Source organism: Xiphophorus hellerii, chromosome 8 (genome assembly GCF_003331165.1).
Source record: "Xiphophorus hellerii strain 12219 chromosome 8, Xiphophorus_hellerii-4.1, whole genome shotgun sequence".
Classification (NCBI taxonomy): domain Eukaryota; kingdom Metazoa; phylum Chordata; class Actinopteri; order Cyprinodontiformes; family Poeciliidae; genus Xiphophorus; species Xiphophorus hellerii.
In genome coordinates this window covers 16,059,558-16,079,177 of record NC_045679.1, presented here as the reverse complement: position 1 = coordinate 16,079,177, position 19,620 = coordinate 16,059,558, and the positions used below count along the sequence as shown (strand labels likewise).

Below are 19,620 nucleotides of genomic sequence, written 5' to 3'. Positions count from 1 at the left end.
GTGATTTAAATCAAGTGTGTTTATGGTATGCGTAAAACCAAAGGTTCTCTTTTTATTCTACTCGCTTGAAGTACAAAAGCAAAAAATATTTAACAATAATTGTTTTAACATTCAGTTACGCGTCTATTTACATCTGTTAACTTCTGAGAAACACTCTGCGTCCTTCCGCTCTTACATGTCTCCCATCGGTCTTCCAGCTGGGTCTGTGTAGTTTTTCGGGGCTCCGGTCATGGCGGACCAGGAGGAGACGTTTGCCGTCCAGAACTCTCCGGGAGGTTCGGATTCAAGGGAATTACAGAACGATAATAAACCCGAGAAACAGAACGGGACTTCGGGGAAATCCCCATCATCGCAGACAACTTACATCCAGCAGGTCAGTGTACGTCTCTTTTTGTGATTTTTGTTGTTGCTTTTTTTGTTTGTTTGTTTTTTTGGCCTCAGTCTTATTGCTTCATACCCTTCACACTTGGGTTTTTAAAGATTGACACCTTATATTCGATTAATAAATACAGCGTTGATTGGCTGCTATCGAACTGCTACTCAAAGTGATCGAGGGATTTATCGTAATTTTTTTAATCTTTTTTCAGCAATGCAATCAGGGGAACTTTTGATACGCTGGGTTTTGTTTTGTTTTTTCTTGTAAATTTTTATTTTTTTTCAAACTGCATAAGTAAAAACACGAGTTTATAGCAGTGCTTTAACATCAAACCAATCACTGAAAAATATTCTGCTGTACTTTGTTGTTATGCGACATTTGAAACACAGATTAAGTTTATAAAAGTAGCTACATTGTGAACGTCGTTCTTTTAGCAGTTCTTTCTCGGTGAAGGACAGCGTCTCATTGTAGAGGCTGATTTTTTTTTTTTTTTCTTTCAAAGTAAAGGGGCCGCAATCTGATCAGTTCTGTTTACACAATGATTCCGAATCCATTCTGGAAAATCGAAGCAACTGTAACAAGATTTTCCATCATTTGTTGTAGGATTACGATTTCTGCCGTTATAGGTGTTATAGGAGTGTTGGTGCCGGACTGTATGATAGATTCGCATTGATTTTACAGTAAAATTAAAATGCGGAACTTCCGGGCAATTGTTGCCTTTTTTTTTTTTTTTTGTTAACGATAAATTCTCAATACCATTTACCTGCTTTAATTTGTGACATAGTGACGATTATAGACATTAAGATGTAAAAACTGAAATTCTATGTATATATTAAACCTGATAGATATTATGATTTAAAAAAATGCAGAAATGATTTTACTTTCAATTAATTGGCATGCAAGATTGTCATATTTATGAATTATTATGTGCGTGTTTATAGCCCCTTTCAAAAATGTTTTAAAAATTAAATGTAACTGTGTTTTTTTTAGGTCTATCAGGCTATTTGAGTGGGTCAAATTTCACCTGAAATCTATTCGATAAAAATTACATTTTTACTAACAATAGGACTTTCGAAAAAGACGTATGAATTATTTGGAGAGCATATCTGTCTCCCTGATGTATTTACTTTTCTCTTCTGCAGCAGACAAATTCTATTTTCAAAACAAACTGACATTGGATGTCTTGTGTCCAAAGCCTGTCAATAAAACACTGTTCTTTTTTCCGTGTCAGTAGTCTCCTGTCAGACAAGGATTTCCAAAGTAAACCCTTTGCCAGCACATTAAGCTTTAAATGCGCATGGATGGTGCGCATAATGTGCCAGAAGTGATTCCTCCAACATGAGACGTTTTTTATGTAGCCTAAAAGAAAATTGTATTGTTAGAAGTTTTCAGCTCACACGTTCTCCACCAAATTAAACCTGAACCAAAGTGCTGAAAGTCAGGCTTGGTTGATCCACGTTCAGACATGTACGTCCACCTCTTCATGTTTACTTATTTGTTGTCAATATTCAACCATATTTTCACGATGTTTGGTCGTCTTGTGTCTCTTCAACAACGTTTTGCGCGGGAAGTGGGTGTTAACAATAGAAGACGCTTTAATGCACGATTGTATTTTTTTTTAAAGGGAATGGAAGGCATAAAGGTCTACCTGCACGAAAGGGAACTGTGGATCAAGTTTCACGAGGTGGGCACGGAGATGATCATAACCAAAGCTGGACGGTAAGATCAACTCTTTGAAAGCTCTGTTTTGTTCTGCTTTTCTGTCATTTGATGTAGTTTTAAGGTGTTCAAATCGTATTTTCAGTCATGAGAAAAGATAAAAACAAAACAAAAACAGCACATCTGGCTGACGCGTCGCAAAAACCACTCTATAATCACACACTTTTACCTTGGGTGGCCTTTTTGTTTTGTGAAATGCGATACCACCAGACACCGATCCTTCAGAAACTGAACTCTGGTGCAAAATGTTTTCTTTTTTCTTATTTCCTTTTTCCCTTTTTAATAAAGATCTGTTTTAAGGAAGTTATTCTGTTTTTCCCGCTCTGCTGTAATTGCATGCAGACACTTTTCTGTGTCCCAGCTCTTGAGCTGCGGCATGACATGAAGGAGAGGGCGGGGAGGAGACGTTGTGCATGAGTGTGTACCGCTGTCAAGCCCGGAGTGCATCCGAGTCAAAACAGCTCGCAAAGCGTGGTGTGAACATTCATATATGAATGCCGACCACTGGTGTCCCCCACCCCCTGCGGCATACGGCTCACACGTGTTCTGTAAATGATTAAAATAAATAATTCATTGTAGCTGCATTACACCACAGCCAAGGCGCATCACCGTTTTCCCATGAGAGCTGCAGAAAAAAAAGATCTCTCACACATCCCCGTCTGGCATTTGACGTTTGCTTTTGTTAAAAAAAAAGTCTAGATTCCTCCTTGGCCACAGCTTTGTTCTTGACTTGTTGTGCTATGAAAATAATTTTGGACTGTATTACGTTTTAGCCTTTATAGTATTGCATTTTTAATCAAGTGTGTGAAAAATGATGTCTAATAAATAGATTTTAAATGTTACCAATGAAAATTATAATGTATTCAACCATAACAGTTTGCTTCGTTGTCATTCCATATTTACATGAATGGTAAGCTGTTGTTTAAGAATGATTTAGCACTGTAAAACGAGCAAGCAAAAACGTCAACGCTAGAATAAAATACAAAGCTAAACTATGCAGTAAAAAAATGTTGCGCTAGGAAAATGAAGATAAGGATTAAAATCAAGGTGTAAATGTAGTGTTCAATCGTTTTTAAATTCAGGCTATTCAAGCTGCGTACCATATCATAATTTAAATAGATTCAAATTAAAACAGATAGATTAAAATGTAACTTTTCATGTTGTTTTTTAGATGGTGAATCTTTACTCTTTCGCTGTGTATAATGTCCAGCAGAAAAAAATGCTACTTCCATATTTGTTGTAAATAATATTTTAGCAAAGCTTAAAAACTATATGTGATTTGCAGTTTTGTGTGCAAGACTTTAAGTTCACATGTGGCTTTGACTGGTTCACTTTAGTGCTAATGCTAAAGTCAAACTAGTAAACAAGCCCAGCTGCTTACTTTGAGGGATTTGTGGTGCATCTTAGTGATGGTTTTCAGGAGACAAAGTTTTTTTATGTCACCTCATAAAAAGAGACTTAAGAAGTTAAAATATAGCTTTAGCATGAGCAACAGTGCTAATGCTAACGTCAAACTTGCTGTAAGGCTCAGCTGTTCAATCCTGAGGAAGCCGTTCCCAAAGACCGGCACATTATAGCTATTGGTTAACAGGGATAAAACTTTACAAAGCACATTAATAGAAGAGTTTTAGTTCGTTTAAATCCTATTTCAACTAGCATCCAACTTGCTGGTAAACTGAGCTATTTAACGCCAAGGTGAATGTTGAGAAAATACTTACATGCCACCAGGGCTGGCCTAAGACTATAGAGGGCCTTGAGCAGAATTTGTTTTGTGGGCCCAATTCCTGTTCAGACCATCACCAACAAACAGTGTTTTAATACAGGCTTGGTAGGATCGGAGAGAGGGCAAAGTTTAACTGGCTGAGCTTAAAAGCAGTCAGAGATTGCTATTTATTAGTTGCTTATTAATTCCTGATTTGTGAGCAAACTGAGCTCAAACACAAAGAAAAGATTAAACTTGTATCTGTGGCTTTGTCAAAAAAACAATGAAGATTATTTGTACTTTTACAAAGAAACTTGACAATTCTCTTAAATAGCAAATTTAAGCTTTCGAGCTATTTAAAGTCCTTTAATTGATTTAACTTGAAACCGTCAAATCAAATTTAATGCAATTCACATTCTTAATAAACAAATATTAAAATCTTAGATCTATGGTCTGGTTTAAAATTAAAGAGAGAGTCTCTTTAATTAAAGAGAGAATTTAGAGAGTCTCTTGATGGTTTTGCTTATACCTTGGGCTAACTCTGCATGCCACCTTGAAAGACTTTAAAAAAGATTAATATGTTAAAGTTTCACAGAGGTTTTACAACTCAATCAAAAACAAATAGTTCTGGGGTTTCTTTAAACAGAGGCCAAACTGCATGACCTCATGAAATTAAGAAGGAGATTGTTTGGTATGACTCTCTAACCAGGACCCACCAGAGGTCTGTTGTGTTGAGGATCCTCTGCATCCATTACTTATTTTTTTTTGGCACCTAATGACTGCGGCTGTGAAGCAGGTTTCCAATGTAAATTATGGAAAAATGATTCAAAAATCAAGAAATTTGAAATACTATCATATTTACGAACAGCTGATTATGGAGGTTCACTTCAAGTTGAACCTTAGTGTTGTCTAAAGTTTAATATAAAATAGAGCATAGAGGTTTCAGTAATTTAGTTATTAGTTTGAGTAAAATTATCTTAAAAATAAAATTGAATTGTTTAACCAGTTTGATTCAATACTAATAGGAATATTTAGCTGCGTTGTAAAATCTTTGCTATGAAAATCACATCCTACTGGACAAATGATCCAGTAAGGTAGTTTAGGAATCTATAGTTGACAGATTTCAGTATAAACTAACAAATTTACTGTAATTCATCACATCATTCTTGCTGTATTGTTCATTTATTGCGAGAAAAATGCATTTTTACCCTCATTAATGATAATCAATGAAAAACATTCCTCCTAGCCTGCTTCATTTCATCATGGAGAACTGGCAATTCTTTTCTACTGAGCTAAATATATTTTTTATTTAAATACAAAGGACTAGAATTCTGTAAACATTCATTATAAACAGATTATACATTACAAAGCTAAAGAACAATGTAAAAAAAACATCTTTAACTTTATGTTGACCTTCTGTATATTTTAATGTAATTTAGGTTTCTGTTAGAAAAAAACACACCTACATAATTTCAGAAACGCATAATTAATGTTTAAAACCTATCCAAATGTACTCAAGTACCAATTATATTGCTTTAACTCGAACGGTTTGTTTTTTCAGTCTAGAAAGGCAAATATATGGTTCATAGGATGTCCGCTCTTTCAGCATTGCAGCTCCCACGTAGCCTATCCCATAATTTACTAAAAAAAGAACAAATAAATGCATGTACAGTGAAATGGTTTCTTTCAGACACAACGTCCAGATCCCTAAAAAAAAACCCCACAACGTTCCTCTCCAAACTAAATAAAAGCATTCATATAATTCAGCTGCTTCCATGCGAGGTTGTGTGCGTCATAATTGTAAATGCGCTCATAAAAAAAAGGTTAACTGTTCAAAGTTGCACTGTAAACTTTTGCGGCTTAATTAATGCAAAGCTAGCTTAAAGAGATTTATTTTTCCGCCTTAACTATTTGTGCACATTTGAGACACAGTTTTACCCAGAATCATAGAAAAGTCGGCGTTTGTTCTTCGCAGGAGAATGTTCCCCAGCTTCAAGGTGAAGGTGACTGGACTAAACCCCAAAACGAAATACATTCTTCTGATGGACGTGGTTCCTGCGGACGATCATCGATACAAATTTGCCGACAATAAATGGTGGGTAAAAAATAAAGAAATAAACTGGATGAAACTTTTAGGGGGAAAAAACAGTTTTCCTCCCATGTCCCATTATCTGGAGTGGACTTCAGCAGGAAAGTTTTATGTTGTCCTGACGGACGAGAATCGGAAGCGAACGTATAATTTCCTGCAGAATTATGACCTGCCTGTTTTCTAATGGTTGCCAAGAATTACAGTCAACATGACTGACGTGTTTCAGTTGGAGCTGATTTTTTTATTTATTTTTTTCCTTTGAGATAGGCTATAAGCTCATGCTGATGACTTTTCCTACAGTTGCAGTGGCCCTTTGGAGAAGTTCTGTTTAGTTTTTACCCTATGTGATCTCCGACCTTAAAGGCAGGAGCGCCTTGTTTGGGTCAATGCCTTTAAAAAAAAGAGGGGAGACTCGGAGAGGATAATCACATGCCAGTACTGCAGATAATGAGCCGAGCAAAACACTGTGTGGAAATAATTGTTACACATGTCCATGTGTTGCAGAATATCGGGGGTCGCTTCATTTATGTGAGCAGTATTTAAAAAAAAAAAAAAAGGGCTAAATGCTGAGCCAAATTGCGCGCACAGCTGCGGAAATTGTTAAACGTGCCATTTTTAGGTCTTTATTTTAAAATCCTAAATTAAATTTATGAAAAGCTTTTAACTTCAGATGGCAGTCTGTAAAATATGCAAATCGTGCATCACCTTTTCCAGTCCATTAGCTGCCCATCTACTGCTTGCACGCTTGCTTAACCCGTTGCGCATGTGTTGCTGTCCCTGTGCGTCAGGTCTGTGACCGGGAAGGCAGAGCCCGCTATGCCCGGGAGGCTCTACGTCCATCCGGACTCCCCGGCCACGGGGGCGCACTGGATGAGGCAGCTGGTCTCCTTCCAGAAGCTGAAGCTGACCAACAACCACTTGGACCCGTTCGGACACGTAGGTGCCTGGGCCCATATCATTCTGCTAACGCTGTGTGCGGAGTCGCGCAGAGGCATGTGCGCTGTGTGGATGGGGCTTTTGCGTCGCGGTGTTGTTGCACTCATCCAAATGTATTGTCGTTTTGTCACCGGGAGGTTTTCACTGCTGCAGCTGAAAGAATATGGTGTTTGGAATCCAAAAGAAATTTGATGATAAATTTATTATTATTATTACGTTTTGTATTTTCCATTGCAATTAAAAAAAAGAGTCTTTCATTTTATATATTCAACATATATGATAATGATATTAGGTTGATTATTGGTTAATTATTTTCAAAAATAGATCGACCAACGAAGATTAAATTTGTTATTAGACCACACCGATGCAAATTTTACTTGATCCTTTTTTATTTTTACACCAAAAAAAACTTTTATAAATCATTTATATTTTTAGAAGAGTATCTTTCTTGATGTAATTACACATTTATATTTTTCCGCCATTTTATAATTCTTGCATTCTATTGCCTTTTCTGCAACTTTATGGATCTTTTATGTTTCAAAGAAAAATACATATTAATGCACTTAATTCATTTTACTTTTAGTAAAAGGCATCTCATTTTCTTATTTTTATCTAGATAAACCCAAAAGTTATGATTATTATTTGTAACTACCAAACAAGCAAAATATTTGAAAGGTTTATGTATATTTATAATTTTATTTTCTAAGTAAATTTGAACTAAAATGCTAAGTTTTCATTTTATAGTTACATGAGTCTTCAAAAAAAATAAAAATTTTAAGCCAGGCCCTTTGGATTACAGTTTACACAAGTTCTCCAGAATAATTCATCTAGTTTTCAACATGAAGTTGTTGTACGTGCCATTTAATCGTAAAAACAATTAGAAAATGTATGAAAAATATTTTTTTGCCCTTTTCAAGTTCACTCAAGGACTTCTTACATTTAGGAATTTAAAAGTATATTTTTGCACTTTCTGAGCAAGAAAGCAAAAAACAATAACTGAACCAGAATTTCTCTACATGGTACTCATTTTCTAAACTTTAATTCCTCTTTACGGCTTGCATCTGGCTCTGAGATTTATTCATTCCTATCCTTACAATAAAAGGAAAAATAGCATCTTTTACTTTATGAACAAAGTGTGCAGCTGGCAGCAGGTTTTCATGAAATGTTGAGTTGATTGGTGGACTGAGGTCTAAATTGTTGGTGGTCACTCAATTACGGACATTTTTGTCAGGAACAGGCTCTGCTAAGAACAGCTGTAAAAAGATGCATCGCTGCTATTAAAAAGAACAGAAGACTAAATAAGCTTATTAAAATCCCCAGCAGTTCCAATCATAAGAGAGAGGCTCTGCAATGCATCTGCTGTTCTCTAAATGTTCCGTTAGCAGATGCAAATAATGACTGAAACATAACAACACGTTCTAGTGCTATAAAAGAATTTGACCACACATACGGCACTGTTTTCCAACATTCAAACCTGTTTTTAAGTCGAAACTGTTTTTAGTCCTTCAGTTACCAAAACAAATCATATTTCCACAAGCCCGAGTCTGTCCACGTGGTTTCTATAGAGGTTGTTGCCCTGCCAAAACCCAGCTGGAGAACATAGACTGGAGCTCATTGGGGTTGTGTCGTACATTTTTGGGGGTTAAAGTGTGTTTTTTGATTGGTCACAGTGGTTCCTGACTCGCCCGCTTTCTCAGCACCATGGGATCCATCATTGAAATGCTGGTGGCTTGCCAGAAAACGCACACTCTGTCAGATTGTTGGTCCAGCTGGAGGGAATAGCTTAGAGATGTTTTATAGTTACTTACAGGGACACATGAAGCCAAAATATATTCCTGATGTATAGATCAGGACAGACCTGTTCAGACTTAAAGCTGAGGGGTTTTTTTCCCCTCTCTTTCTGGAACTGTTTCTTAAATGAGATAACTATCAGTGGACTGATCAGAGCTGAGCTCATTGGTTGAAAAACAAAGAAGGCCCGAGTCTGATGATGCTAAATGGTCTGAATGTAGTTATTGTTGTTGCTCTCAACATCACGTTTTTGAAGAAAAATTACCTGAACTGCATCAAGTTTAAGTCTTTGTTTCCAGAAAACTTTAAATGTTTAGAGTGATGGAAATGTTTTGTTGTTTTTTTGTTTTTAATAAGAGTATATTCATTTTTCTAGATCGTTTTTAATATTGCAGGTTGAAAAACAAAAGTTTCATAATCTCATCATATTATTTCTATTACGTTTTCGGTTATGAAAATGCATGCATGCATTTTTTTTGCAAAATTATATTCTTAATAATATTAAAGCTATGCAAAGAAGTGCACAAATGTTACTTAAAATGTTTTGTTGCATTTCTAACTGTTCATTTCTGTGAGATTTTTCACAGCTATGTCCTATAAAAGATGTTACGGAGATCTGCATAAAGTTATTACGTACAGGGTTTGCAATGTCAAAATGCTGCTTCATTACATAATGAAACTGTTCTTTTGCATAATGCCTAAAGGCATTTTATTAGAAATGCTTTTCCTTGCTCTGTTACCTGCGTTTTACTGATAGAACCAGTGTTCTTCAGGAGTAATCATAGTTTGAAGTAGCACTTTCCCTGTAGGGTTAGAGTTTTTAAACCACTGCTCTCCAGTTTCACTGCACACACGTAATTTTCCTATGTTGCTATTTCAGTGTTTGAATTCCTAAATATCATTTTTTTTGTCTCAAGTTTCATACCATGCTGGACTCGTTTCCCCTTTGATCTCCCTCTCGGCTCCCAGAATACCTCTCAGTGTTATTAATCTCCTGCGCTCGCCTCACTGCCTTCCCACACATGTTTGGGCCGGCCGGGCGGAGTGTGAGGACCGCACTGTTTACGTTTGAATGGCAGTGTGTGATGAGCAATAGATGCTGGTGCACGAAGTCCACTGATCCCAGGGCTTGGGTGGGGATGGGAGTGGGGGTGGGGGACTCTCTGATGTCGAGGTATACTTGAAAGCGAAGGGCGGACGCAGAGACCTAAAGTGATCCCTCACTATCATTAAATAGTATCATCCAGAGGCTGAGGGGGGGTGAAGATACAGGAACCGGTGCAGTGAGTGAAGGCCACAGAGACGAGGCGTGAGCTGGGGTCCCAGTGGGTGGTCCACAAATACACCACAGCTCTATAGGGGATGGAGATGCGACTTGTGATATCTTCACAGGAGTGATTTTTTAAAAAAAAATTTACCATTGACTGAATAGATTAGAGAAGAAATAAGTATTAAATTCATAAAATGTTTCCTGGAATTTTTTTTTTTTTTTTTTAATATGGGCTCAGAAGGTCTTGTGCAGCTTTTGTCGCTGTAAAGATGATTTATTTACTCCTTCAGCTGAAAGCAAGCAGGACCAAAGCAATTACCCTCACAGGTTCTTGCTAGGTGTCACTTGAAGGAGTTTGACCATTTCCTGCTAAATAGCATGTTTCACCCTGAGACGAGATCAGATTGGACTCTGCAATGGACAACTATCAACAGTGAAAGCCCCTTTGAGCTGACTCATGTCTGACTCAGAGGGGATTTTCTTTGTGGAATGCTGCAGGATACCTCCACTGTTAGTGGAGGCCAGGGCAGGCCCTCGTCTCCTCTCATGCTGGCTGTGAAAGGCAGGTACAAAAACAATCCTTAAGATAAGAAATAGGGTGACATGCCTGCAGGTCACAGGAAGGTGGGGAGCGTTGTAGATACAGAAAGAGTGGGGAAAGGAGGAGGATGCCCTAGTTTTGGTTTTTAAATCTTCAGATTATGAAGTATTAGCTTTTCTCCTAGACCCATAGCCATGACTCGCTGATCGGTTAAAGAAGTCTGGCTTGGGGTCCACTGAATGGTGGTGTGTTGAAGGAAAAGTTCAATGCTCAAGTTCAAATGAGCTCCATCCTAATTGACTCGTTTCAGGGCACTAACTGGGTTAGAACAAGAGAGAAGATGCTGTTATAGAATCCTGGAGGATAATCTATCTAGACCAATAAAGACACATTATTATTACTACTATTATTAAGGTGACTCATTAATCCGTACTATATTTTAAATTCTGTGTGAATAAAATTAATTAGTTACGTCCTTATTGAAAGAAGATAAGGTTTTGTGTATATTAAATCCTATCAATTCAATTCAGTTTGTCCACAAAAGCCTTTTATATTTAAATTTATTATTTGTTTTAGTTCTTTTCATTTATTTTATTCATTTTTAATCAATTTTATACCAAAAAAAAAAAAAGATTTTTTTATTCTGTGAATTTGTGGTCCAGAAAGGCATTCATTTATTGCAACATGTTACGTTTTTAAATTACAGACAAGAAAAAAAAAGTGCAGTTCGTAAGGCTTACATAGGCAATAAGTTAGCTATTACACCTTCAAATAAAGAAAAATCGAGACAATTTCAGCCAAGATTGTCTGACGAACGGGATTTTAGTATCGATTGTCCTACATCTATTTTTAATTTCACTAAAGTTTTAACTAAGCCATCACTTAAATCCGTTTTTTTGTTTGTTTGGGGTTTTTTTTGCAAAAGGCCGAGGCCAGGTTACCAAGAGTTGTTTAGTAATATTAGTATTCAACAGCCAGACGTTGTCACGCAAACATGTAAAACACAACCCTCTCTTTATTCCAGATCATTCTCAACTCGATGCACAAGTACCAGCCGAGGATTCACATTGTGAAAGCGGATGAAAATAACGGCTTTGGCTCCAAAAACACGGCCTTCTGCACTCACGTTTTCCCGGAGACAGCATTCATTGCGGTCACGTCTTACCAGAACCACAAGGTAGAGGTGCTGCTCTTGGATATTTTCGTGTCGTCTTTATTTGCAGTTTCTCATGTGGTAAACAGCTCTTTTTATTTGCTTCATGTTTTTACGTGTTTCAAACGGCAGAGTTGTTGTTGTTTTTATTATTATAATAATTAAAATAAACCCCAGATTTGAGTGCAAAGTTGTGTGCAGGATTCACATCAGCGTGAGATTATAAAAAACGTGTGCTTTCAAACAGTAAAGGGTTTAGGGTAAACTCTTAGCAGCAGTGCGTGCGCACAGACTGAAAGAGAGAAAATGAAAGTTTCACCGCCAGCTGAAAAGTTGCGGATATCACAACGAGTCACTGGCAGACGACGAAAAAACTTCGGAAAGCCGATCGGAGGAGAAATGACCTAAAGCAGCTTTTAGAAAAGTTGCAGCTCTTTGTGGAGAAAGACGAGCTGCAGAAGATCCGAACAAATCTCAAACAGATTTCCCTACATCCAACCTTTTATTATTATTATTATTATTGTTATTGTTATTATTGCTTTCAATAGGCTGTGTGAAGTTTGTCATTATTTTCAGTGTATTCTAACGGGTTATTATAGCATATATGTAAAATTGATTTTATATTGGTTTAATATGCGCCACTCAAAATTACATTCATTTCAATTCAGTTTGTCATTTTGTCTGATTCCATTTTATTTCAATACTTTGGGTATGTTATTTATTTTTTTACTTTTCAGTTTATTTGGCATTTGAAGCCCAAAACATTATTTTATGTTTTTAGATTATAAGTTTCTCTTCCACATTAGCGAGGAAAAAATAGCTCGTATAGAAGATAAATGAGCAATTCCGTCTAGAAAAACTCGCTTCAAAATAAAAGAAAATAAGCAAAATTGTGAAGCATTATTAATTGTCCGACAAAATAAAAATAAAAAAAGCATCGTAAGGTCTTTTAGGCTTTATATCTCGCTTGTATTTTATTTCTAAAATTACAACTTCAAAAACATTTAACTTTTTAGTTTTCTTGGTTGTTTTCCTGAACTTCCGTTGTTTAATTCGTAAATTGACTTCTAGTTGTGCACTTATTTCAGTGTTTATAAACTAAATAAAAACTGGAACAATCTATTGTTTTCCTTATATTAACTGCTTGGAAAATTATGGCTAAATGGTGACACATTGGGCATAAATAAATACATTTCTCGAGACTTTTCCGACCAGAATCTAAAGCTGAACATCTACTTTGTTCAGATTTACTGGGGGGGGGGAAGAAAGTCTTGGCGGTGTAAATATCTGTAAACAACGTCTGGTAAGCATCATTTTAGCCATGAGGGCCTATATATGTTTCTTGTTTGGGAAATAATGGCGAAAGGCAGAGAACACGCATAGCGTCCCTGCAGCCAATCAGAAGCCTCTGCGCCTCTGGGAACAGGAAGCCCAAAATGACCAGCTCTCTGTAGAAACCATTCATTATTTTTAAGCACGTTATTGGGGAGAGCTGGGATCGTAACCCCAGGGCTAATTATTGAGGCTCTTTCCAGACCTGCAGAGAGAGAGAAAAAAAAACAAGCATTTCTGATTTCCGAGCGTTTTACCACAACGGTCTAATCAAACATTTAAACATCTGCAGGAACATTAAGCAGGCGCGTCTCCAATTCACCTGTTGGACTTTTAGTTAATAAAATAGTGTCCAATTTCCAGACTTTTCTGCAATTAAAACATTTTTCCAAACTGTGTTTTCTTAGGTAATGTTTTTTGTTCATACATATTAGGATTTATTGCAGCTGTAGCAGATATTTTAATATTATTTTTAGCTATAATAGCATCTGAAATAAAGCAACGATTGTTTTAATAAGCAAAGCTTAGACATGTAGCCTATAAAACTACATTTTTTTTTAACTTGACCATGTATGATTATCTTGAGTTTAATTTGATTTTGTACCAGTCCTCTGCATAGGGTTAAAATTTATGGAAAATATTGAACATTTTTCTAATTAAATAATATTGTCGCGGTGAGTTTATCTGCATTAATCAAGAGGAAAGCAAAGGAAATTGCAAACTTTTTACTTTGAAAATCATGAAAGAATACATAAATCATCTGCCTGTCTGGCTGCATTAATTAACAACCAGCTAGTAAAGTGTCACATGACGGATTTTACAAGGTTCAGAGTAGGTGTTGGCCAACATGCATACAAACCTCCAGTCCTGTCAGAAAGCTGGAAATACACCAGAACCGCCAACTCATTACCTGCAAGAAACCATGACAGGGATATCCCTGCATTCTGCTTTAAGCCTGCAGAGCTTTGATTTATATTTTTAAAATAAGTTTGCATCTTTTTTGGTTATCGAGCAAGACATTCCTGCCAGAACTTAAGGCATTTTAAATATTTGGATTTCTAACGCGTTTTCAAAACAATGTTCAGCATTATGGAATGAGCCATGCAATAAAAATATGACCTGCTGAGATACAGCTACTGTATATTGAACTAAAGGCTTATAGGACCTCCAGACCATCTTTCTAGAACTGCCGTTTTTATCTCTTTGATTGGTTCTGAAAAGTTAGGAACATCCACCAAGAATTTAAATCTCTTAAACCTTTTCAGAATTTTTTCACATTACAACAAATTTGTGAAAGAAGAAATTATAACTATTTTTTAATTATGATTACATCCAAAAAAAAAAAAAAAAGACAATCCAACCCAGAAGTCACCTGGTTATTGAACAGAGTTGTGCTGAACATAATTTAAACCCCAGTACAAAAACACCAGACAGACCACAACTGCAAAACTTTACCAAGGCATGGCTGTCCATCAGGCAAGCTGGGCAAAAAGAGCGCCAAAGAAACAAAAACTCTGCAGAGATCAAAAGTTCTGACGGGAAAATCTGTCAGCGGCCCAACAACTAAGATGTACACTTCATAAATCTGGCCTTTAAGAGTAGCATTATGAAAACAATTTTTTGGGAGAAATTCAGAAGAACTCCTATTCAAAGTTTGCCACAAGCCACACAGGGGTCAAGAAATGTAGCAGGAAGGTGATCAGGTCCGATGAGATGAACTTGGTTTTGCCTTTTCCCAGGAGGAAAACTGCACATCACTCTGAACACTATCCTAAAAGGTGAACGCTTCCCCTCAGCTTATAAATTATTAATGGGTTGTTAATTACCAAAAACATACGTGACAGTTTCTGGTTGTGACAAGACAATAGGTGAAGAATTTAAAGGAGCAAAGCCAAATTGCAAATTTACAACTCAAGTTGAAGTCTGGAATCTACTGCAAAGTTGCATTTCTAAAATCACGTCAATTTGTTATAAATTCGGCTTTGACTTCTATTATGAGACCTGAGACTCTTATTTTATTTTATTTTATTTTATTTTTTATTAATACAAAGTCTGTTTGTGGTTTCAGATCACACAACTAAAGATTGAGAACAACCCGTTTGCGAAAGGCTTTCGTGGAAGCGATGACATGGAATTGCACCGGATGTCCAGAATGCAAAGGTAGCTGCAGCCGGGATGCTATTTTGTTCAATTTAAAAAGAAGTTCCCTTGAAAATCCTTGACCTTTAATATTTGGAAATTCTTACACATGCAGAATGATGTCAAATGAGCAGATAAATGTCACTTTAGTTCAGCCGGAATCAGAATGTCACTTAACAAGCCCCTCTTTAATCCTTCAGTCACCGACTTCCAAGCGAGTAATGAGTGTAACTTTCAGTGAGTGTTATTTTCAGTGATGTAAGTGTAGTTCTTGATCATTAGCCAGCTTTCATGGTGAAGACTTTTATGACTGATCTGGCAGAACCTCTGAAACAAGACTGTAACATCCCTCTTCCACAGAGATGTTTTTTTTGTTCTTTTAACTGAACTGCTTTTGTGTCTGCTGTGTGTGTGTGGGCGTGTGTGTTTGTGTGTTGTACGGGTGAATATCGCTCGGTCAGGCAGCCAAGGCGGTACGCAGCCACTTTGCTCTCTATTATTCAGTCCAGATGAGCGATGGAGCTGGAGTCCGTGCTGTGTGGAGAAACACTTTTTCAAAGGGGAAAATCTGGTTTTGAAAAACCCCCATCATCCTGGTTTTGGGGAGAAACTGAAGGGTTTTCCAAGTGGAGAAGTCCCAAATCAGACAAAACTTGGAAAGTTGTCTTTTTCCAGAAGGTGTTGTAATCCTACATCCGTCGCCGTGAATGCTTTATTGAGTTATGGCACACTGAGATAGATTTTAGCTCATTATCAGCAAGAAGAAGAAAAAAGGGAGAATTAAAAAAAAAAACATTGCTGTATTTTCATGTGAAAATATGCACGTTAAGTTACTTTGAGTAGGTGTGCAATAACTGCAAGTCCAAAAAGTGATAAGAATGTAAGCCACTATCAGTCTTACATGAATTTGCTCAGCCTTTGTCTGCAGTAAGCATTGCACGTCTGCTTCTGGTTACTCTAAAGAGAGAGCTTATTGGAAAACCAGGTCACTTTTTCAACTGACGCTACACCAAAAATCAAAGAACCAAAAAGCAGCAGAATGATGAAACAATGAATTCTGTGAATTATTCTGATGAAAATCATGTATTAGTAGAAGGCTTTTTTTTCCCCCCCACAGAAGCATCTCTGTGTTTCTAGAGTGTCCTTTTCAAACTAATCATCCAGTGGATTGAACCTTTCAGTTGCAGTCTTTTACTGAGCCTGTTTGGCACATACAGATAATTACTAATACATTTTCTGTGCGCACACACAGCACCAAAGAGTACCCCGTTGTGCCTCGCAGCACGGTGAGACAGAGGGTCGGCTCCAGCCACAGTCCGTTCAGCGGGGACGTCCAGGGCATGGCCACGCCCAGCACCCTGAGCTCCCAGTACTCCCAGTGTGAAAACGGGGTCACAAGCACCTCCCAGGACTTGCTGCCTCAGTCTGGCTCCTACCCACTTCCACATGAGCACGGACAAGATTACTGCATCAAGAGAAAAGGTACGAGACTGTGAGGTGATATGAGCCATGCAGGGATTACATTAAAAGATTCAGAGGTTTTATCTATTGTGCTACACCATGATACATGAAGGATATATTTAATTGTGACAGTTCCAGGTATCTTTAAAAGCTCTGACAATTAAACAGCCTATGTTACGTCAATTCAAAAGTATTCAAAACCTCCTAAAAGTCTGCGTACCCCATGAACTTTTTGCATATTGTCACAAACTTCAAGGTGTCATTTCTAACATTTGATTTTCAAAAAAAAAACCTCTTAGTTAATTATATACTGTAACTGCAAATTAACCAAGTGCTCTGTCTGCAAACCAAACCACAAAGTAATCATTCTCCCACTATACTAAGGACATATAAGAAATACAATGACATCCATCAAAGTGCAAAGGGTTAAAAAAAAAACATTTGTAATGGCTGAGTATGCCACAGTGAGAGCCATAATCCATAAATGGAGAAGACATGGAACAGTGGTGAGCCTTCCCAGTAGTGATCAGCCTACCTTACTCAAAGATCATGCATAGGACTCATCCAGGAGTTCACAGAAAGAAAGAAAAAAAAACCATTAAAAGCCTTAAGTGTCTTGCTTAAGCCTCAGTTAAGGTCAGTGTTTATTATTCAACATTAAGGAAGATATTTTGTTTCTGTGGAAGGCCCTTCTTGAATAACAAAGTTGTTTGCTTCTTTAATTTTACCAACAGCGGATGATGACTGTCATTCAGGCGAACACGGCTATAAGAAGCCATACCTGGAAAGTTCTTCCAGCGAGGAGGACCACTACTATCGTCCCGTTGGCTACCACCAGAGCCTCACTCTCGCCAGCGGGGCCTACCGCAGCGAGTCCAGCCAGCGGCAGGCCTGTATGTATGCCAGCTCCACACAAGGTGCAGAACCTGTTCCCAGTTTGGAGGACATCAGCTGCAACACGTGGGCCAGCGTCTCCCCTTATGGCAGTTGTTCTGTCACCACCATGCAGCCAATGGAAAGGCTCCCCTATCAGCATTTTTCCGCTCACTTCACCTCAGGGTCTCTGGTGTCCAGACTAGGAGGGGTGGGTGGACACGCCTCTCCACAGCTGGGTGAGGGCCACCATGCAGCGATGTACCAGAGCTCCATGGCCCACCAGACTCTGGGCCGCCAGTGCAGTCCTGGAGCTGGGATCCAGTCACCGACAGCTGGCTTACAGGGAAACGAGTACCTCTATGCACACGGCATACCACGCACTCTATCGCCACACCAGTATCACTCTGTACATAGTGTAAGCATCATGCCAGAGTGGAGTGAGAACAGCTAAGAATCGAACAATTGCATACATTAAAGAGAAAACGAAAGAAAATGGACCAAATAAAGCAACATTGGGTCAGTTATATTTATATTTCCAAGGACTTGTTGCAGTTAATCTTAAAAGGAACAATATTTCTTCATTGAGGAAAGTTGATATTCGTTGGGTGATTTACCAGGAGATAAGTGGGTATCTTATCAAGTAGGACGTTTTAGCAGAATCTGCACTTATAAAGAAGCAACACGAACACAAACAAACATTGGGCTGGACCAGAACACTCGTGAAGCCTGCTCAAGTGCAGAGAAAGCTGACACTGAACAGAGCAGAAATGCTTCAGATGTTTGGCCAGGAGGCTCCAGGTTAAAGGTGTTTTTCTGCAGCGTTTTGTTTTGAATGATAGCAGAAAGCTGTTGTATGTCCTGAATGTTTGTCCTTTTCACATTTTCCCGACCAGACAGTTTCTGTGACATTTTTGTAGCAAATTTACGTTGTAAAAAAAGAAAAACTAAAGACAGGGCTTAATGTCAGTTTCGTTGTGGCTCTTTGGTCAATGTGTTTTTTCTTTAAATCAGAAAGTTGATTTTATTTGCTTATAGGTAGATTCATTTATTTACATTCAAGTCAAATACCTCATATCAATTTTATTAGGTTTATGAGACAATACCTTGTAAACATATACATACCTCTTAAATACTTTCACAATTCACTTCAGTGTATTTATTGGGATTTTATGAAATAGCCCAACGAAAAGCAGTGCATAATTGTGAAAGTGTCATAAAAATTATGCATGGTTTTCAAAATGCTTTACATATATAAATCTGACACGTGTGGAGTATGTAATCAGGAGCAATTTTTTTTGCACACTCAGACTGAATCTGATTGAGTAAACAGCTTAATCACAATTAAACTAGATCTTCAAGGAGAAGGGATCACTTTTTTTATTAAAAAAAGAAAAGCCAAATGTAGTGTCATTATTTGATTTTACATGTTTTGAAATAAACATGTTATACTTAAAGTGTTCAGATTTCCGTAGAAGTGTGATCTTTAATTTCAGGATCAACAATGGGATACGTTGTTGGATTTTTGTAGGTTAACGATGTCCAGGCTAACAGTTCCCCCACCATGAGATAATGTTCTGGGTGATCAGTTTTCCACCTCACCTAGAGTTTTCTCGTAAGACATGCAGATATCCCCTATATGTCTTGTGTGAACAGGAACGTGCCAAAAGGACTTCTTGTGTTTTTTTTTCACCAATGACTTTCTTGCAACTCTTCCATAAGGGCCATATTTGAAGAATCCACATGTCAGATTCTCAAAGCTAAACTGTGGGCCTCTTTAGCTATCCTTGAGTTAGTTAAAAGGATAGTCAACTCCCTTTAGCTATCCTGTATCCCTTGATTAATTCTCTCCCTGTCCAGCCTGTTGATTTAGTTGGTCAGACATGCCTTTGTGAGTTTGCAGTTGTGCCATAGTCTTGATGATGAATTGAACAACGTTCCAGAAGTTTTTTAAATCTTGGGACATTGTTTATCACAACCCTGCTTGAAACCTGACAGGCGTGTTAAGGGTTTTCTTCCATTTGTCCATGTAATTTATACAAGTTGAATTTTTTAAATGATGCCATGTATCTTTTCCTGTTCACTCCACAATTATGCACAACTTTATTTTTATTCAAATCCAGAAAATCCCATTGAAATATCCAGTAGCTGTTTCTGCTATGAAGAAAAGTTCAAGGGTTGTTTATAGTTCATCATCGCAGAGGCCTTTACCACATCTATTGTTGCTGAGTGCATTCA

General features: G+C 37.5%; 1 protein-coding gene across 1 annotated transcript; it reads left to right on the top strand.

Moving 5' to 3' along the window:
- Window positions 1–200: 200 nt before the first annotated feature.
- tbx5a (T-box transcription factor 5a) lies at window positions 201–18,557 on the top strand. The gene is made up of 8 exons (XM_032569268.1): window positions 201–373; window positions 2,001–2,095; window positions 5,773–5,892; window positions 6,675–6,822; window positions 11,449–11,601; window positions 14,978–15,069; window positions 16,301–16,530; window positions 17,244–18,557. Exons 1-8 carry the CDS (start codon window positions 230–232, stop codon window positions 17,834–17,836), a joined length of 1,575 nt encoding a protein of 524 aa, XP_032425159.1. The 5' UTR covers window positions 201–229; the 3' UTR covers window positions 17,837–18,557.
- The last annotated feature ends 1,063 nt before the right edge of the window (window positions 18,558–19,620 follow it).

Bases quoted from the DNA above. Each gene is read 5' to 3' on its own strand.
- tbx5a (XM_032569268.1), top strand. From the start codon at position 230: ATGGCGGACCAGGAGGAGACGTTTGCCGTCCAGAACTCTCCGGGAGGT. The intron at 5,893-6,674 runs GTGGGTAAAAAA...CCTGTGCGTCAG, and splicing joins AAATTTGCCGACAATAAATG to GTCTGTGACCGGGAAGGCAG. The intron at 16,531-17,243 runs GTACGAGACTGT...TTTTACCAACAG, and splicing joins TTACTGCATCAAGAGAAAAG to CGGATGATGACTGTCATTCA.